This window comes from Castor canadensis, chromosome 11 (genome assembly GCF_047511655.1).
Source record: "Castor canadensis chromosome 11, mCasCan1.hap1v2, whole genome shotgun sequence".
NCBI lineage: Eukaryota > Metazoa > Chordata > Mammalia > Rodentia > Castoridae > Castor > Castor canadensis.
In genome coordinates, this window is record NC_133396.1 from 101,007,376 (window position 1) to 101,028,841 (window position 21,466).

The following is a 21,466-nucleotide window of genomic DNA, read 5'->3' on the forward strand; positions in this document are numbered from 1 at the left end:
CTTGTCTTGCTATTTATTTCCTGAGCACTTTCACATTCCTGTTCACTTCATGTAGCTATCCCACCAAAACAGACATCTTTCCTTCAATAATTATATAATTACCAAAGTAATTCGGTAATACTATTGGGGGATAAAACACTGTATTTTTCATAGGTTATATGTGAAGCATAGACCTAAACTGCTTTGAGAATGGTAGAAAGCAAGTAGCTTCTCATTCCATTTTTTGCTGCAGTCTTCCATCCATTGCTAATTACAACCAATATTTGTTGAGCATCTACCATGTATCTATATTATATTTTACATGTAATAAACATATATAAGATTAATTAGTATGGCCAGGTGCCAGTGGCTCATGTCTGTAATATTAGCTACTTTGGAGGCTGAGATCCTGGAGGATTGCAGTTTGAGGCGAGCCTAGGCAAGTAGTTCACTAGACCCCATCTCCAGAATAACCAGAGCAAAACGGACTGAAGGTGTAACTCAAACACACCTTCAAGAGCAAAGCCCTGAGTTCAGATCCCATTCCACAAAAGATTAATTAGTAGGTAAAACATCATATAACTGGTTACATTGGCAATACAGTGTTTTTGTCATTTACTAAAAGTAAGTGGGAGAATAATGTACTATGTCTTTGATTTAAAATATGTATATTTTTTGCTGTTTAATTTCATGTTTTCAGTAAACAATATATTCATCTATAAACAATGTGTTCAGTAAATGTTAAAAACTGTACTGTGCCAAGTCTTCCTTCCACCCCTTTCTGAGGTACCCACTTTTATCACCTTTCCTAAAACACTGTTAATAACTTCCTTATATCCCTCCAGAAATTTTATGTATATATGAGCAGATAGAAATATGATCTTCCCCACTTCCCTTTTAAACACAAATGGAAGTATACTGTTTTAACAATTTTGTGCATCATTTTTTCATTCAACACATTTTAGAGATTTTTCTTCCATATCAGTATGTTAGACAGCTTTACTTTGTTACTTCTCTGCATATTATATACATTGTATGGTTTACTATAAGTTATAAAGTTGCCTCTTGATGAATATTTGGGTTATAGTGTTTTGCAATTATCAACGTTGCTGCAATAAATAAATTGAACATATATTGTGTGGGTGGGTAATGGTGTTCTGAGGATAAACTACAAGTGGAATTCCTGCTTCAAAGAGCATAGGACTTTCTATTTTTAGGGTTTGTTGTTTTTCTGTGGGACCAGGGTTTGAACTCAGGGCTTTGCTCTTGCAGGTTCTATACTACTTGAACCACACCTCCAGTCCATTTTCCTGTGGTTATTTTGGAGATGGAATCTCAAACTGTTTGCCCAGGCGTATCTTGAATTGTGATGCTCCCTATCTCAATCTCTTAACTAGAATTATAGGCATGAACCACTGATGCCTGGCTGCTTTAGTTATTTTTTTTTTAAGAGTTGCATTTTGCCTGGGCTGATCTGGACCACAATCCTATTTAACCCTACTGTAGAGCTGGGATGACAGGTGTGTGTCACAATGCCCAGCTATTGGTTAGGATGAGAATATTAGCTTTTTGCCTGAATTAGCCTCGAACTGCAATTCTCCTGATCTCCAGCTCCAGTGGAGTTGCTGGGGTTATTAGGCATGAACCACCATGCCCAACTATTAATTTTTCTTCTATGATTGTGTCATATCCCAAGAAATAATTTGCTTAACCCAAGGTCACAAAGATTATTTCCTTTGTTCTGGAAGTTGTATTGTTTTAACTTAACATATGTATTATTTATTTGTTTATTTGCTATTTGAATGCTAAGAATTGAACACTAAACCTTTTGCATGCTAAGCACATGCTGTACCATTGAGCTACATTCTCAGCCTATGAGTTCATTTTTAGCTAGTTTTAGTATATTTAGTATATTGTGCAACTTACGGGGTTTTTTTTTTTTTTTTGCATTGGGATATCCAATTGTAGTATGTGTGGTCTTTTGTACAGTCACCAATATTAAAAGGAAAAGACCTTGGTGATTTTAAATGAGATTCTTGGTTCCTATTCTCTCTGGGTTTTAGTTAAGATTTCATCAAATAGTTGGTTAAAACATTAAGGTCTTGGAATGGGGACATGGCTCAAGTGGTAGAGTGCCCATGTAGCAAGTGCAAGGTCCTGAGTTCAAATCCCAGTACCCCTAAAAAAGAAGATTTAATGTCTTACTCTATTAAGACATAAAAATTTAAGTCACTGGGATTTCTTTTTTTTTTTTTTTTTCCTTCACTTTTTTACTGGGATTTCTTAGTGAAATTAAAATGATACCTGGGTCTTTTTCCCTGTCCCCCAGTAGTTTACGCTTTAACCTTCAGTTTGGCAGAAGTTTTGGTTATTTTTGTTTCTACATTTTGTTAGCACATATTAGTTGTACATTTCATTGTGACAATTACATAAATGCTTATAATCTATCTTAGATTCACCCTCTCCATCATGAAAAAAACCTGTAAAATTATAAATTACAAAATTAAATTTGCACATAAACATTCTGAACTGAGGACTATGAACAAAGTTGACAATCTCTGCCTCTTAAGGTTTATATAATTGGGGAAACAAGATGGACATATGTGAAATATTTGCATACCAGACAAGCATCTGAAGTTGGTCAATAAATAGTGGCAAATCATTAAGTCATTAAGCAAGAGAGTGATATGAATGAGTACTGTTTTATATACTTTTTTTCTTTTTTTTTTTTTTTTTGTAACAGTAGTAACTGAACATTAGAAGGACAGAAAGAAAAGCCAGGAGGCAAATACTGGGATGAGATATTAGGGGTACCAGTTGTCAAAACAGAAAAGCAGAATCAAGTTTAAAAAATAATGCAAAGAAAGAATAATGCTTGTTTTTGAGTCTGTCTTAATCATCTTAATTACAAGCTAGTATTTTCCTTATTAACATGCTTATATTACCACATTAATGTTAAAGCCCATAAAGGTACCTGTGAATATGCAAGCTTTTATTTTAACATGTTTGATAAAACTGTGGTTGTATTAGAGATACACATGTAAGCAGTTTGGAGTTGAATGAGAAAGTCTGTAATAAATTATGTTACAAGAGTTGGAGAAAGGTTAATCAGGGAAGGATTAGATTATTAGAGGTGCTGGTGGAGTGGCTCCAGTGGTAGAACACCTGCCTAGCAAGCATGAGGCCCTGAGTTCAAGCCCCAGTACCACAAAAAAAAAAAAAACCAATTATTAGAAGTTTAGCTTTGAAAGGGACCTTAGAAAGTGATTTAGTTGACAGGGTTGGAACTGGAACTTAGGTTTTATAACTCTCAGTTCAGAATGCTTTCTCCCAAAACACTACTTGTTCTTTGAAGTGGGTTGGCCATAATGGTTCATAACTGTGATCTCAGCACTCAGGAGGCTGAAACAGGAGAATTGCAAATTCCGGACCAGTCTAGTCTACACAGACTGTCAAAAATAGAAAACAGTGGGTTTTGCACAAGTATGTAAGGGTGTGCCCTATCTGAGAAGGAAGTACCCAATCTGTTGCTTGATGCAGTACTCAAATGTGTGTTTAGGAAGCTGAGGACAAAAGTGATGAAAGGACTTAAAATATGATTTTTTTCATTTAGATGTGATTTCTCCCATTTGAACTTTATAGCAACCTTATCTTCAGATGAGTAAGATCCTTTAAGTATTTTACTCCATTATTATTGTATGTATATCTAAATCTACTTCTACTAGACCTCTTAGCTTGTTACGGAAGGGACTACTGATTTATCTCTGTCCTCCACTGTGCCCGGCACACTGTGCTCTCTAAGTGTTAAAGTAGATTTGTGTCTGAAACAGTTGCCACATTCTGACAGATTTGAATAGAACAATTCCAAAGGAGGGAAGGGATGTTTAGAATTGTCTCTATCTGAGCATTCCCCATCCACATTCCAACAGATACTGGGTTCTGTGTGGAGAAAAGTCAGGGGAGAAGATCTACTATTACATCTTAATTGCCCTTTGTTCAGTGCAAGGTTCCAAAATCACTTTTCCTGTCTAACATTGAGTTCTAAGTTCCTGACCTTGTGTTCTGTTGGAGAATAGGAAATGAGAGCCATCCGCCAGATTCACTGAGAAATGAGTCAGATTAGAGCTAGGAAAAAAAATGTGGCCAATGAGTACCTACTAAGTTTTAAGCACTAGTTCAGGAGGTGGGGAGACAGCAATAAAGACAAGGGCGAAAATTCTTCACGGTGCTTAAATTCTCGGTGTTGGAAAGGTGGGGAAGGCAGACAATAAATACGTGGTGTGTCAGTGTTCAGTATCAGAAAAAGAATAGTGTGTGTTGGGGAGGCGAATATAAGGGTTGGAATTTTATTTAGCGAGGCCAAAGTAAGCATTTCAGGAGCTGTGATGTTCAAGTGCAATACTGAAGGAAGCCAGAGAGAAAACAGTATGATGTGCACCATAATTGCCTTATCTTATATATGCAGAGATTCTGGTTATTTGTAGGTAGTTTCTTTCAATCTAGCCTATCCAAAATTCAGGAAGAAATAATGATATTGGATAATGTGAGTTGAGCTAGCCATAACTTCTATAGGTGTTTTGTGTTTTGAAATTGGGGCTCCCTATTGTAGCCCAGGCTGGGCTCGAACTTACGATCCTCCTACCTCAGTCTCCCAAATGCTGAAATAACAAGCGCGGGACACCTCCCTCAGCTTCTTTTCTTCAGGCAAAGGGGAAAAAAAAACCCAAAATCCCCACCGCTTCCTGTCCCTTTAAAAATGGCCGCTCCGCATGAGTCAACGCTCTCATTGGCTGCACAAGGCAGAGGGGCGGCAGCAAGGGGCGGGGCACGCAGAGCGCCAGTAGTCCCGCCTCCTACGGCAAGTGGGAGGCAGCAAGATGGCTTCCGCCGAAGAGGGCTGTGATGTTAGGGTTGAAGCGGACCGGGAATTGGAAGAGCTTCTGGAAAGTAAGGGACGGTGGTGGGAAAGGGCCGAAGGGGAGGGGAGTGGTGAAGAGGGGATTAAGTGAAGCTAAGATATTTGGGGCGGAGCGGGAGAGTCCTTCCAATCGTTGGCAGGGAGATGGTCTGACTGCGATCCCAAAGAAAATCTCGGGGTCACCCTATCCCTTTCTCCGCCGCTGGAGCTAGGAGTTCACCTTGGGTCCCTGATTGGCCCAGACCGTTAACTTCCTTGCCAGAGAGGCAAATGATAACCCGTAGGTTATCACAATCCCGCTACAAACTTCCTTGCTTTAGATTAGTAAATTCTTGACATCTTAATTCCCCTCGCGCCAGTAGCAGCATTTGACGGGCTACGAACCGAACACTCACCGAGTACATTTTACACTCTGAGGTTCACAGGGCGCCCTTCTGTGCCTCGTCCTGTTTTCCTTAACACAAGACACTTCTTTTTTCCTCCTGGTCTTTTCCCCTTTTTCTTATCAGACCCTTAGACAGTTCTTTCAGGTCAGAGGTTCAAGCAGACTCCTTTTCCATTATTTTGAGAAATAGGATGAGGCGATCCAAGGGGAAGACAGTTCGTCCTCCTGAAAGACGGTGGATGTTTTCTCTCTTAGCCTATTCTTCACTCTTTTAACGCTGCTCTCTTGCCCAGAGAGGGGCCGGTGCCCTTTTCCTCGGCTTGGCAAGAAGCTAAGTGGTGATGACAACACAGACTTTGAGGACAGAGGTGAACTCTTATTTCTCGAGCAGTCACAGAATTGTGGGGAAGCAAAAAAGTGAACAGAAGTAGGAGTGACTATTCCGTGACTCTTGAATTGGCTAGGAGCTTGCTGAGTTAGAAAGAAAGTGGAGGACAGTGTAAGATAGTTAAGTGCCCTCCTGTGGAATGCAGTGCCAGGACCAATGAAAAACTTGTGCTTTTTTGCCAAAAATTATTCCCTTTAAGGACATCTGTGTCCTTTGCACCTGTTGATTTTTGAATGGGATTTCTAGGGAAATGTTAGAGTGTATGTGGAGATATCTCTGTAGAACTTTTTTTACCCTTTTCTCAACTCTTGCGATAGACACTTGTTCCACCTTACAGGATTTCTTCCCATTTGACCACAATAAATTAGGTAATCTTGAGGGAGGTGGGAGGAAGAAACTCCAAAAAGGGAGAAAAATTGATGAGAGCACTTTGAAAAACCATTCTCCTAATGTTTTTCCCAGAAATCACCCAGCCTTGCGTCCTCATCTATCCCCAACACACACACCATATCTCTTGTCTCTGAAGGTGCTCTTGATGATTTCGATAAAGCCAAACCCTCCCCAGCACCCCCTCCTACCACCTCGGCCCCCGATGCTTCAGGGCCCCAGAAGAGATCGCCAGGAGACACTGCCAAAGTATAAATTCCACCCCCTTAAGGGTGAGGGAGGGAATGGGCATGCAGTTGTGAGCAGAGGTGGGGCAGGCCCCTGTGGGCCAGAGGGGAGGGTGGGAGGGTTCCTTGGCCTCACATTGCTGAGTGCTCTTGCAGACTTCAGTCCTGTGAAATGAGGACCTGAGGTTGAGTGGAGGGATCTCAAAGAAGTTCCTTGAGAAAATAGCAGGCTTAAACTGTTAGATTGGTATGCTACCTCTTATCCTTCCCTCAATGACCAGATCCCTTTCTTGCTGTCCTTATGAAGAACGGTAGATAAAAAGTCCAATGGAGTTTGGTAGATGAGAGGTGCTGCATTTCCCAGAGCTACTGCTTGGGCTTCTATCAGAGGCCAGGTATGGTACAGTGCTGTAAGAGATGCATTTTGGTCACCCATTCCCTACAGGATGCCCTCTTCGCCTCCCAAGAGAAGTTTTTCCAGGAATTATTTGACAGCGAGCTGGCTTCCCAAGCCACTGCAGAGTTCGAGAAGGCAATGAAGGAGTTGGCTGAGGAAGAGCCTCACCTGGTGGAGCAATTCCAAAAGCTCTCAGAGGCTGCTGGGAGAGTGGGTGAGGAGGAAACCCTGGGCAAAGGGAAATATCCAGACAGGCCTTCTGTCTTTGTTGCTTGAGAATATCAGTTTTCTCAGTAAAGTTGGTAGCAATCATGATGTCACAGCCACGGCGTGGGGCGGGGAAGGGGTGAGGCAATGGGAGGAGATGTGGGACCCATGCTTAATGAAAGGGGTGAGATAAGTTGGAAAGTAGGAGAAAACATTATCCCAAACTAACTATTTTAAAAGACACAATGTTATTGTAGGTGTCTTGTGGAGAATCAGTTGACATACAATACATGTAGTTTTATGGTATGACTGTGAAGATAACCATAGGTTATTCAAAGATTTGAAGTGATAGCAATTTACCAGTAAATGCTTCATATCCAAGATGGTAACCAGGTCAGTCTAGGCAAGCAAACAGTTCAAATCCTAAATAATCCTGGTTCTTTTGCTCTCTTCTAGGCAGTGATGCAACCTCCCAACAAGAATTCACTTCTTGCCTAAAGGAGACATTAAGTGGTCTAGCCAAAAATGCCACTGACCTTCAGGTAAGGGGTAGGGATAATGGACGACAAGGGGCTTATCCCAGACACTTCACCAACAATCTCAAAAAGCAGATACTCTTGGGTATCTTCCCAGATCTGTCCCTGCCTACTGTTTTGTTATAGAAACACTTAGATAGTTCTTCTTTCCCACCTGAAAGGGTAGTAAGCATCCCAGGAAGGCAGTATACCTGTTCACATCTCTCTCTCTCTCTCTCTCTTTTTTTTTTTTTTTCCAGTACTGGGCTTTGAACTCAGGGCCTCAGGCTTGCTAGGCAGACGCTCTACCACTTGAGCCACTCTACGAGCCCTCACATCTCTCTTATGTTATCTAGAACTCAGGCATGTCAGAAGAGGAACTAACCAAAGCCATGGAGGGGCTGGGCATGGAAGAAGGGGATGGGGAAGGGAACATCCTCCCCATCATGCAGAGTATCATGCAGAACCTACTGTCCAAGGATGTGCTGTATCCATCACTGAAGGAGATCACAGAAAAGGTTTGTAAATTTCTATTTCTGCCTTTTCTCCTCACTCTCCATATCAACTTATATGGCCCACTTTGCTCAAAGCCTGCAGAGTAACTTGAGTGTACAAGTCTGTCTTTTTTCATCTCCTTTGCTTATTTGTTGGGGGTAGGGGAAGTCGTGTCTTTGAGTGAAGAAAGCCACCACACTGAGAATGTCTGGGGTAGAAGGGGAAATCCTTCAGTTCTAATTTTCCATAAATTGGTTTAAGAATTATGGGGTTATCAACCCCTTCTTAGATTACCTTTTTTTTTCTGGTGGTACTGGTGTTTGAACTCAGGGTTTCGCACTTGCTAAGCAGGCGCTGTACCGCTTGAGCTACACCTCCAATCCTTTCTGCTGTGATTCTTTTAGAGATAAGATCTCACTTTTGCCCCGGCCAGCCTGGACTGTGATCCTCCTATTTTATGCTTCCCTCTGTAGCATGTATCACCACACCCAGCTTTTTCTCACTGAGATGGAATCTCATAAACTTTTTTGCCTGGGCTGCATTGTAACCATAATCGTCCTGACCTCAACCTCCCAGGTAGCTTGGGATAACAGACGCCCGGCTATTGGTTGAAATCAGATTTCATGAACTCCCTGCCATCTCTCAAGGCTGGCCTCAAACCGCAGTCTTTCCCATCAGCCTTCCAACCCTTATATTTCTGACTTCATTTCTCCATGTTATAAAAAATTTAAGAGTAATTTAAATAATAGTCCCTGCCATCAATGAATTTATAGTTTTATTGTAGAGGTAAAATGTAGGAATTGAAACTTTTCAGTGACACAGTGAAACATGGCTAAGTGTGAAATCCTTATTATGGACCAGGAGTCAGCAGACCAGCATTGTATGGTCTAAGTCCAACTCTCAAACTAAGAATATTTTTTACATTTTTAAGGTTTAACAACAACAAAGAAAGAGGAACATGCAAATGGCCTTCAAATCCTAAAATATTTTCTAGCTGACCTTTTATAGAAATAGTTTGCCAGTCACTAGTGATCATAAATGCTAGTATAGCTAGATGATCTGTTGGAGTCAGTGCTACTTCTCATGTTGTATTTGCTTATTTAGCTTTTCTTTCTCCTTTGTCTCTCTTTTTTATTGGTGGTAGTGGAGCTTAAACTCAGGGCCTCACTCTGGCTAGGCAGCTGCTCAGCCACTTGAGCCATACCCCTGGCCCTTTTTTGCTTTATTTATTTAGGAGCTCATGTTTTGGCTTGGAGCCAGCCTTAGCTCAAGCCTCCTACCTATTGCCTCTTGTACAGCTGGGATCACATGCATGTGTTTATTTGTTCAGATGGAATCTGCTAACTTTTTGCCTAGGCTAGCCTTAAATCACAATCCTCCTGATCTCTACCTTCCAAGTAGCTGGGATTACTAGCATGAGCCACCATTCCTGGCCTTCTCCTATGTCCCTCTTCCCTTCACGTTTCAAGTATTGTTCTTCCCCTTCACTACCTGTTGTTCATTTAATTCTTTCCCATCCATTCTCTCTTTCCTTAGTATCCAGAATGGTTGCAGAGTCACCGGGAATCTCTGTCTCCAGAGCAGTTTGAAAAATACCAGGAGCAACACAGTGTCATGGGCAAAATATGTGAGCAGTTTGAAGCAGAGGCACCCACAGATAGTGAGGCCACTCAGAAGGCTCGTTTTGAGATGGTGCTAGATCTTATGCAGCAGGTAAGGCTTCCTCTTGCCATCTTCCTACTGGTACTGTCTACTTGTGTGTTAAGTGGAGAAGATATGGGGAAGGATGCTACACTGCCAAATCTGGGTGGAGGAGGAATCACAAGAGAAGCCATATAGCATAGTTAGAAGAAACCTAAAAGATTACTAATCACATAATTTTTCTGGCCTCTTTTATTGTTTTCTATGATTTTTTTTTTTTTTTTTCCGATCTTATATTGTCTTTATTTTCTAGCTACAGGATTTGGGCCATCCTCCAAAAGAGCTGGCTGGGGAGATGGTGAGTATGTCTTCATTTGGATTTTAATCTAGCCCCCAACTTCCAGAGCTCTATAACCTCTAGTGATTCCACATATCGTGATAATTGTAACTGCTGGAGATGGTCCTTCAGAAGCTCTGACCTGAAGTATGAGCATTTATCTGAGTCCCTTCATCTCTTCTCCAGCCTCCTGGCCTCAACTTTGACCTGGATGCCCTCAATCTATCGGGCCCACCAGGTGCCAGTGGTGAACAGTGTCTGATCATGTGAAACACAACACGTTTTCCTCCCTGAGTGCAAGCCGTGAGGAACATCTGGAGTCAGCAAAACCATTAGGAATTGAGGCAAGAATGTCGTCTGTGGGAGCATTCTGCTCACCATCCCATCTGCCCCATCATCCCACTCAAGACTGTGCCATACCAGCTGAGGCTTTTCCTCTGTCCTTCTAGAAACAGGATCTGTTCCACAGGCCATTTCTGTGAGCCCTACTCCACTGTGGTTTCTGCTGCTAGAAAAGGCCCAGCTATCTACCAGATGAAGGAATGCATTCCTTTTGGGGCATGTACCTTCTTCCAAAAGAATGCTATATATGGCCACACTGATGTTCATCTTTACTCCCGGGTCTTTGTGCCTTGTTTCTTTCTATTCTGAGAAATCAGATCTGGGCAGCAGGGGCAGAGTGCAGATCTCTTAGGCAGAGCCTCTGGGAATGGGAAGAAACTTAGCTGAACTGGGACTGTGGGTTTGTTACCATATGCTCTTACCTTTACACAGGCATATCATTCTGAATTCTCTGAAGGGAAAGAGCTTTTGCATCTAAATACAGTAGGGTCGGAAGAGAAACCGTGGGCTTTTCCTCTCTCTGGGTGCTAAACTCTCAACTCCCTGTTCCAGCTGACAACTCAAGTTGCTACCCTGGTTCTTTCTATAATGTGATCTGGATGAGTCCTTGGTCCTATGCCTGACCTTATCTCCACTCTTTTTAAACCTTCTGAACCTAAGCTGTGATAGAGGAAGACCCTTCCTGTTTCCCCTCATCTAGTATAGCCACCATTCTACTAGTTACTCCTTCCTTCCCTGGCAAACACTTAATTATACTGTCTGATCTGGCAAAAGAATGGCCATTCTATTCCAGGTAGATTCTGGCTTATTTGAGACATCTGATTTCTTTAGAATCCTTGGTTCAAGAAGCTGCTTGGGAAAGGGATACAACCTGGGTCCTTTTTCCAGCAGGCTCCATGGGGCAGTGTCTAATAAATATTCTGAGTGAGGAATGTGGCCTGTATTTCATCCAGGTCTTTTTCTGATCTTCCTCAACTTCTGTGAGCTGCAGAGTGGGGAATGTTAGGAAATAGTTCTATGTAATGTTGTGGTGGGCTCCACCATTACCCGTGGGTCCCCTAGCTCAGTCTGCACCTCAGCTGGCAAAGAGACTGGACAGCTGTTTGTTCCCATTTCCTCTTGGGTATTCCAATCTGAAAAGCCCTTCACTGGGTATTATATTTTAACTTAACTAATGTTAGTAGCATATTGTTAATATGTTTTCTAAATTATCTTCGAGCTGACCTTGGCTCTTCTCAATGAATCTAAGGACTGTGGCTATCATACATTTGGTAGATACTTTGGTCAGCCCCGCTGACTGTCCTGGTTCACATGGAAAATAATTCATGCCAGAACAAATTCACATGCATCATCTGAGTCACTTTGTACTCCTGATGTGTCATTTTCCCCTGGGTTAAAGTTTTTTACTCCTTAAAGACCTCACAAATTCGGTGGCATTGAAAGGAAGGAAATGTTCTTGAGACCTTAAGCTATTTGGGAAATTACAGCTACCATACTTCTTCAGAGCATGGAAAAGCTCTGAAGCTCTACTCTTTGAGAGATGGAAAAAGTACAAGCAGACTTATAATGATTACGGAGCCTGAACACCAAATGTGTCTCCTTAAAGCTCTAGCCAAGGCCTTGGGAAGAATAGAGAGGATGAGGGAAGAACAAAAGTATCCTGCCCTTTGAACCCTCTGCTTACTGTTCTACCAGTTTTCTTCTGTAACTTTTCACTTCTGGTGGCCTGACCAAGGTTTACTCAAGGAATGTTAAGATACCCTGGTCCATTTTAGCTTTATTCTGGAACACATTTTCATTGAACACAAGCAAGTTGACATTACTATCTCTTCAAAAACACTATTAGAATTACTCTGGGACATGTAGAGGAATAAAGCTCAGTACCCTAGGACAGTCTTTCTCAAATTATGTGTGGTAAAGGACTAGGTTTTTTTTGTTTTGTTTTGTTGGTTTGTTTTTATTGAGACTGAGGTTTGAACTCAAGGCTTCACACATGTAAAGCAGGCACTCTACCACTCGAGCCACACTTCCAGTTCATTTTGCTCTGGCTATTTTGGAGATGGGGCAGGGTATGTCTCATGAACTATTTGCCCAGGTTGGCCTTGAACTGTGATCCTCCCAAGCTCAGCCACCCAAGTAGCTAGGATTACAGGCATGAGCCACCAGTTCCCAGCTCAGTTTTTTTTTTGTTGTTCTTTTAAACATCTAATTCTTCATCAATATGTGGTCCTGTTATCTATGAAAGGTGTGCAGTTCACACTATAAGTGACCCACCATGCAAGTTTGCCAATACCTAAACTGTCTAGACCCTGTTCAACAGGTTGAGTCTACTGGTCATGTAACTGAATATCACAGCAAGGTCAAATGTAGTGTTCTCTAAATTTCTAAATCCTTACGTCACAAGTTGGTTATGAAGAAAATTTTACAAGTCAGCACAACTCTGCAGACCATCTTTGAGTAACAGTGCTCTGGGTACTTCTTAGTCTCTATGGTTCCTAGCCAAATTGATATATTTCTATATTCTTCCATGTGAGGGTCACCTTTAGAGAACTTGTTCTACAGCAAGAATGTGTCACTATAAAGTCATCTCTAGCATTTTTCTAGCCTGCCTTTTCTACAAATAACCATTACAAAAATTACGGTTAGTGAAATATTTTTGCTGTTCTCAGAGTTTATAGGAGGTACCCATTTGTTCCAAATTCTTTATATTAGGTAACAAGTTTGTGATTGAATGGATGACTTCATGAACTAAAAATCAAATTCATACAGAATTTGTGATAATAAGGTCATTTTCCTGTGACCCTGGAACATCCTCTCAGGACCCCCTAGCAGTAATAATATGCTGTGTTGAGATGACTTTTGGGAGCTTGGGAAAAACAATGACTCATATGAAGTGAAGTGGAGATGGCAGACCATACAAAAAACACTTAGAGAAAGTAGGCATGCCATGAATTTCATATAACACTGAAAAACCCAGAAGCTGAATATACTCCTTTGTTCCACTAAGGGAACAAATCTTAGAAACAAAGTGGGTGAATTTCTATAAGGGTAACAAGCTCAAAGTAGAGATGGCTAATAGAACATGGGTGGTCTTAGGAGCAAGATAGATGGGCAGCTAAAAAGGTTTATAAATAAGGGAGATCAGGAATTGTTGAGCAGAGCTGGACGCTGGTAGCTCAAGCCTATAATTCTAGCTTCTCAAGGGGCAGATTTCAGGAGGATCGCAGTTTGAAGCCAGCCTGGGCAAATAGTTCTGCAAAACCCTGTCTTGAAAACCCTTCACAAAAATAGGACTGGTGGAGTGGCTCAAGGTGTAGGCCCTGAGTTCAAGCCTCAGTACTGCAAAAAAAAAAAAAAAAAAAGTTGTTGAGCAGAAGGTCAAGGCCAATAAAGTCAATAAAAAGTAACAACTTGCCCAGTATCTATAAGCCTGAGACAGTTCTTAAGACTCACAGACTGTCAGTTAAAAACCATTTATTTAGTTATCCATACACTAGAGAAAGAATACCCAGAAGTTTTGGGAATACAGGGTTTGACACTGATACTCTCAGACCCAAAGAACCACAGCAGTGCTCCCCTACTAACATTCCCCAGTCCCACTCTCATTATATTGTGGAAATATAGGGCCAGGTAATAAATGGAATGCTGGCCCAAATCAGCCTTAGAGAGGATCCAAAACCCCAACTATGTTCATTTCCCCAGGTTCCAAATGTGTATGTTATTAGCATGGTCTGCCAATGAACATGCTTAGCAATTGGCCAAAGGCCCAAATAAAAGTCTCTTGAGACTGCACCCCGACCTCTGCCAAGATAATAAATGAAAGAATAATGCTACATTCAGATGAGAATGGCAGAGATAACCTCTTAAAGACTTAAAGGGTGCACCATAGCCTCACAGCTTCGTCTGTCTGGCCTTTGTAGAAACTGGTTATGGTGGATAACAGTGGACCATTAAAAAGTTAAGTAGTACTCCCATTTGTGGTGCTGTGGCAGATGTGTTTACTGGTAAGAATAACACAGAATTTGTTGTAGGTGTATGACAGTCTAGCACAAGAATCAGCAGACTATGGCCTACAGGCCAAATCTGTTTTTGTAAATAAGGTTCTATTGACATGCCTCCATGATAATTTGCATATTATCTCTGTTTTTGTGCTACATTGGCTGAGTGGCGTAGTTGTCATAGACCATATGGCCTGCTGAACCTAAAACTCATCAAAAAGGAGTATCAGAAGCAGTTTTCATTAACAAGGGATAGGTAACAGTCTGTTCACAATCTTAATGTAGAGCTATGTTAATTTTCCCCCTCTAGGTCATCGTATAGTCAAAAGGAAACTGGACATTCTGCAGAATATCACATTTGTTGGCTGCATTAAGGTACTAATCAGGTATTAAGGACTTGTTAATCAAACTTCATGACCAAGCAGTGCAAGTACTCTTCCATTACTTGGTGAGACATAGACAATCAAAATGGGAGATAAATCCAGCAAAGGTGCCACATTAGTGAATTTTAGGAGTCTGAAACATTCTGGGACATCCCCTCTAAAGTAAAAGACAAGTTTTTTCAGGCCTCATAAAAGTTTTAGAGACAGCACATTGTATACTTAGGAATTCAAGAAAGGGTTCTACAGAGGGCCACGTGACCTGGAAAATTCTATGGTACTAGTTGTATCAATGGCGGGAAAAGATCCTGTGTGTATTCTCAGTCTAGACTTCCACATTTTTGGAACAAGGGGATATCATCTTTAGCAAAGAAAGTTTTTACCATTTGAAAAGCATCTCCTGGCATACTGTTAGGCCACAACAGAGACTTAGTACCCAACCATAAGATATCAAATGACTGACTGACCAGTTGTCCATATAACCAGCTGGTTATTGTCAGACCAACGAAGTCATAAGGCTGTGTGGATACAGCAGCAATCCATCTTACAAAGGAAATGGTACATTCAAGAGGCCCAAGCAAATAAGCTTGGTGGCATAAGTAAGTTAAACTGAACAAAGTGGGCTGGCAGAGTGGCTCAGGTGATGACGAGCACCTGCTGAACCTAATACTCATCAAGCATGAAGTCCTGAGTTCAAAACCCCCAGTACAGCACCCCCCCCATAAAACCAACTGAACAAAGGGTCTTAGCCTTTCCTCCCCTGTCACCTACTATTCCTGCACTGTTATCTTTCTCTTAGCTCACATGTATGGCCACATGAGAATTCCTTCAGCCATCTGACAGTGGAGGAAAAGATCAGGTCTGGCTCATGAATGGATTGGCTTGATAAATTGGGGCAAGCCGTATAGGGACTATAGCCTCTCAATAACTCCACTCAGGAGTGGCCTTGAAAGACTATGACCAGAATAAATTCTCTCAGTGTGTAGAGCTTCAGGTGATATACTTGATCATTTTCTTGGGAGAAAAAATTGGTCTGGGATGAGGATATACATGGACAATTGATCAGTGGGTTGACTGGTAAGACTCTTGGAAGGACCAACATAGGAAAATGGGTGACAACAAGCTTTGGTTGAAGAGTGTTTGGATGGATGTAGGAGAGTGGGATCTATTAAAGTATTCACCAGTAAAATACTACATAACCAAATGAACAGGATTATTTGTTCAGGACTTGCACAGTGTACTCTTTGTTAATAGAATCACCATGGTGGCAGAGGTGGAAGGTATTCATCAGTCTGTTAGTATGGACTCCACTCTCTCTCAAGGCTAATGTAGCTACTGCTAATTGATAAATTGACAGATCATCCAATATGTCAGCAACAAAGACCAGTGTAGATCCCACCGAGCTCAGTAGTTTTCATGGAGAACAACCAGCTACTTGGTGGTGAGTTGATTACACTGACACTTTTCCATTTTAGAAAAGGTAAAAATTTATCCTGACCAGGGTCGATGCATATTTTGCTTTGCCTGTTTTGCTTACAGTATCTTAGCTAGTACTACTATCTAAGGACTTGTAGATACTTGATCTACTGGTAGGGGGTCTAACATAATAATGCCTAATAATATCTAGCAAGAGATCCACTTAATGGCAAAATGTGTGACAGTGGGAACATGTCCACAATCATACGGGCAGTGGGATACACTACCAAATACTTTCCAACCAGAAGGAGCTGACCTGATATAGCAGTGAGAAGGCTTCCCCCGCCACACACACACCCCAGTTTGGTTTTGGCATACTGGCTTTCAACTCATGGCCTCACACCTCTACCACCTGAGCCATGCCTCTAGCATGAGATGGCCTGTTCAAGGGGCAATTGTGTCAGCAAGGATGGGATACTTTTCTTCACAATGCTATATTAATGTACTTGATCATAGTAGGGTGCTTTACCACCAACTAACTCTGGAACCAAGAAGTGGAAGTAGGAGTGACCCTGCTCAACATTACTCCCAGTAATCCACTTGAGGAATTTGCTCTTCCCATTTCTGCAACTTTAAGTTCTTTAGTTCTAGAGGCCCTCACTTCCAGAGGGGGGTGTACTGCTAGTGGAGTGGCTCAAGTGGAGGCCCCGAGTTCAAACCCCAGTACTGCCAAAAACAAAACGAAACAGAGGGGGTGTGCTTCTGCCAGTCACAACATAAGAATCTCAGTAAACTTAAAGATAGGGTTGCCATCTTAACACTTTGGGTTCCTAATGCCAGCTGACTTTAATAAGTTACCATACTATCTGAGATGACTGACTCTTTATTATGAGGAAATAAGACTACATAAAGGGGCAAAGAGGGAAATAATATGATATATATCATCCCTGGTGTATCTCTTGACCCTCCCATACTCACTTTTTTTTTTGTGGTACTGGGTGTTGAATTCAGGGCCTTCACTTTGAGCAGCCCTGTTTTTGTGAAGGGTTTTTCAAAATAGGATCTTGCGGAACTATTTGCCCAGGCTGGCTTCAAACAGCGATCCTCCTGATCTCTGCCTCCTAAGTGGGATTATAGGTGTGAGCCACCGGCACCACTCACTTTTAATTGTGAATAGGTAAGTAGCAATTACAGCCTAATAAGGGCATGAACATTAGGGACTCAGAACCCTCAGGGATAAGCCACCTAAACCAATGTCTAGGCTGCTAATGGCTCAGAGCTGGTTCCTTCTCTTGAAAACTATCTTGTGCCAATAGCTGTGAATTCTGGACATTCCTAGGAGGTATTCCTTCCCAGGGACAGTACCACAACCAATGGTATGATATGGGAGTTCTATAAAGAAGGCAGGTGGGATTTTGATAGGGATAGCATAATTAGTAGTTACATACAATCAGTAATTGTGTCATCAATAAATGATACTATAGTATAAAACTCCCATCTTTCCCTAAGGTGGGACAAATGTGGTGCCATTTATGTTCCAGAGTTCCCAGTGCTCACTTCATCATCTTTGCCTTTTCTCTCTGACCTATCTTGCTTCCCTCATCTATCATAGGTTTTACTTAAGAGTACTGCCTCAATAAACTACTTGCTCAAAATTTCTTTCTTGGGCTCTGCTTCTAGGGAATCCAACCTAACACTGGTAAATAGTGGTGCCAACAAAGTTAGTAAGAATTGGGAAAAAAAAGAATTGGAGCAGTTTGAATTTCACAGAAGGTAGAATAAAAGACAAGTTTGGTTTTAGGATGTTAAAATGCCACTAGCCTGAATAGAAAGGAATATCCTCAGCTTGATAAAGTGCATTATGAAAAGCATATTGCTGGGGATGTAGCTCAGTAGTAGAGCAACTGCCTAGCATGCTGGGTTTGGTCCTCCGCAGTGCAAAACAAAACAACAGAAAAAAAAAAAAAAACCTAGCTATTATCATACTTAATGGTGAAAAACTGGATGTTTTTCCCCTAAGACCAGTACCAGCATAAGGATATCCACTCCTACTATTCTTTCTTTTGTGTGTGTGTGTGTGTGTGTGTGTGTGTGTGTGTGTGTGTGTGTGTGTGTGACTAGGGTTTGAACTTACGGTCTCATGATTGCTTGAGCCACTCTGCCAGTCCTTTTTGGTGTTGGGAACTTTCAAGATAAGATCTTGAGAACTCTGCCCTGGGCTGGCTTCAAATTGTGATTCTCCTGATCTCTGCCTCCTGAGGAGCTAGGATTATAAGTATGAGTCACTAGCACCTAGCTACACTCCCACTATTTCTGATCAACATTGTACTGAAGGCAATAAAGCAAGAAAAAGAAATGGCATGCAGTCAGAAAGAAGAAATAACACTATATTCATAAATGGCAGTATCTTTTTTTTTTTTCTTTATAGAACTGGATCAGAACTTGAGTAGAGGAATTTTCTTGAGATTTCACCAAGTATTTCTCAGGTAATAGCAGTATCTTATATATTGAAAATCCAAAGGAATCCACTGAAAAACTATTAAAAATAATTAGTGAGTTTATCAGGGTTGCAGGATATAAATGTGTACAAAATCAATTTACTTCAGTCATTATACTTGTAATGATCACAACAATCTAAGTGAAATCTAGAAAATAATTCACTTACACCAACATCAAAAAGGAAAAACCACTTAGGGATAAACTTAACAAAAGAACTGCAAAGTTTATATTATGAAAACTACAAGCCAGATGCCAGTGGCTCACTCCTGTAAGTTCATGAGATCCCTATCTACAAAATAACCAGAGCAAAATGGACTGGAATTGTGGCTCAAGCAGTAGAGTGCCTGCTTTGCAAGTGCAAAGCCCTGAATTCAAACCCCAGCCCTTCCCCCACAAATAACTACAAAGCATTGTTGGAAATTGGAAATGGTGTGGCTAGGTGTTGGTGGCTCACACCTTTAATCCTACCTACTTAGGAGGCTTGAGATCAAGAGGATTACAGTTTGAGGCTGCCAGGGTGAATATTTGGTGAGACCCCATCTCCAAAATAAGCAGAGCAAAATGGACCAGAGATGTGGCTCAAGTGGTTAGAGTGACTACTTTGCAAGCAAGCTCAAAACCCTGAGTTCAAACCCCAGTCCCAACAAAAACAAAAAAATGTCCAAATAAATGAGAAAACATTCATGTTCATGGATAATGTTCATGTTGTTAACATGGCAACACTCCTAAATGATCTCCATTTAATGCAGTCTCTTTCAGATTCCCGATAACTTGTTTATGGAAATTGACAAATAATTCTAAAATTCATATGAAATTTCAATGGAGATGGACTAATCAAAACAATATTTTAAAAGAATAATATTTAAAAAGAATATTTTAAAAGAACAACTTTTCAATTGTAAAACTTAGTACAAAGCAATGATAAGACTGTGTTTATTGGTACAAGAACAGACCAATGAAATAGAGTTGACTTCAGAAATAAATATATCTGTGGGCAACTTTTTTGACAAGAGTGCGAAGACCATCCTCTAATGCAGAAAGAATAGTCTTCCTAGCTACTCAGGAGTCAGAGATCAGGAGAATCGTGGTTCAAACCAACTCCTGGCATATAGTTCCAGGAGACCCTATCTTGAAAAAATCCTTCACAGAAAAGGGCTGTTGGAGCGGCTCAAGGTGAAGGCCCTGAGTTCAAGCCCCAGTACTGAAGAAAAAAAAAATAATAATCTTTCCCACAAATGGCTCTGGGACAAATGGATGGACACATGCAAAAGAATAAAGTTTGATCTTTACTTCACTTACAAACACTAACTCAAAATGAAAGACCTAAGAGTAAGAACTAAAACTAAAACTCCTAGAAGTAAAACCTCATGACTGGGTTTGGCAAAAGATTCTTAGGTGTGACATCAAAAACATAAGCAATAACAGATAAATTGCCTCTCACTCAAGTTAAAAAGTTTTGTGCTTCAAAGTACAACATCAAAAAAGAAAACAGGTGCGGTGGCACATGCCTGTAATCCTAGCACTCAGGAGGATTATGAAGTTGAGGCAGCATGGGTTACATACTGAGTTGGAGTCTTAACCTCCATGTTTCCATAGGCTATATAGCAAGTTTGAGGTCAGCCTGAGTTACATAGTGAGACCCTGTCTTGAATGAATGAATGAATGAATGAATGTGAAAAGAGGGCTAGGATATAGCTCAGAGATAGGATGCCTGGCTATTATTTATGAGGCCCTGAGTTGGATCCTTAGCACCTCAAGGAAGAAAGGAAGAAGAAGGAAAACCACAGAAAGAAAACATTTTCAAGTCACATATCTAATAAGGGGCTTGTATCTAGAATAGATGATTAATAATAAAAAAGATAATGCAGGGCTGGGCATGGTGGTGCATGCCTGTAACGAGAGGATCCTGGTTCAAGGCCAGCAAGGTAAGAAATTAGTGAGACCCCATTTCCATCAGTAAAACTGGGCACAGTGGTATATGCCTGTCATTCCAGCTACACAGGGACATAAGTCACAGCACAGACTGGCTCATTCATTAGTCATCAGAGAATTACAAAACAAAACCACACTGGTACACCATTTTATACCCACTAGGATGACTACAAATTTTTTTAATCGGGTTATTGGGCTGGGAATGTACTCTGTAGTACAGCACTTGCCTACCATGAATGAGGTCCAGGTTCAATCCTCAACACTAGAAAAAGATTGCGGAATCAAATATTGACAAAAATGTGGAAAACCCTCATACATTGCTGCTGTGAATGTAAAATAGTGCAAATGCTTTGGAAAAACATTCTGGCAGTTCCTCAAATATTTAACAGACATATGATCCAGCAATTCTATTCCTAAGTTATATGTCTAAGAAATAAAAGTGTGTCCCAAAGAAACTTGTATATGAATGTTTATTGTGGGATTATATATACAGCTGAAAGAGAGAAACAGTCATGATCATGTGAATGATAGTTTAGACTGTGAGAATGGATACAATCGCTTTGAAAACATAGAATGAACAGGAAGAGACCCTAATGAAATAAATGGTCAGGTAAATATAAATAGAACTGTGGAATATTGTGTCACAGAAATCGGTGGGGTTGAGTACCTCAGAGAGATGGATATCACAACATCAAATTCAATAGGAAAGCCCAAATTAGAACAGGAACAATTTGTAGAAGTGGCATTTGACTTGGTGGTAATAGCAATGGTGTCCACAAAGCAGTGGGTTCAGAAACCAGATTATACAGGGACTTTTTATTCCTATAGCTGCACTAAAATCCCGCTTGTCAAAGTCTTAACATTCATGTTTCCAAATCCAGTGGTCAATTTTTAGTCAACTCTTCAGTTTATTATTTATTTATTTTTAAATTTTCACATTCAGCTTCTTAAGCAGGAACATTACAGCTTATAGTGCCTTCTTGATTTTTTTTATTTACTTTATAAGACTCCTTACTCTCTTAC

General features: G+C 40.9%; 1 protein-coding gene and 1 non-coding gene across 2 annotated transcripts; one reads left to right on the plus strand and one right to left on the minus strand.

Annotated features, from left to right (window-relative positions):
- Positions 1-4,809: 4,809 nt before the first annotated feature.
- On the plus strand, positions 4,810-20,898 carry Pex19 (peroxisomal biogenesis factor 19). Its single transcript, XM_020168541.2, has 8 exons — positions 4,810-4,926; positions 6,197-6,306; positions 6,730-6,895; positions 7,345-7,430; positions 7,760-7,921; positions 9,435-9,611; positions 9,853-9,897; positions 10,063-20,898. The coding sequence occupies exons 1-8, from the start codon at positions 4,857-4,859 to the stop codon at positions 10,144-10,146; spliced, it is 900 nt and encodes a 299-aa protein (XP_020024130.1). The 5' UTR covers positions 4,810-4,856; the 3' UTR covers positions 10,147-20,898.
- Positions 18,443-18,519, minus strand: LOC141414417 (small nucleolar RNA SNORD20). Its single transcript, XR_012439447.1, has one exon. It is a non-coding gene; the product is annotated as a small nucleolar RNA SNORD20 (small nucleolar RNA).
- Positions 20,899-21,466: the final 568 nt, after the last annotated feature.

Coding starts and splice junctions, on each gene's coding strand:
- Pex19 (XM_020168541.2), top strand. CDS start 4,857: ATGGCTTCCGCCGAAGAGGGCTGTGATGTTAGGGTTGAAGCGGACCGG. Junction 9,612..9,852: donor TGCTAGATCTTATGCAGCAG/GTAAGGCTTCCT, acceptor TTTATTTTCTAG/CTACAGGATTTGGGCCATCC. Junction 9,898..10,062: donor AAGAGCTGGCTGGGGAGATG/GTGAGTATGTCT, acceptor TCTCTTCTCCAG/CCTCCTGGCCTCAACTTTGA.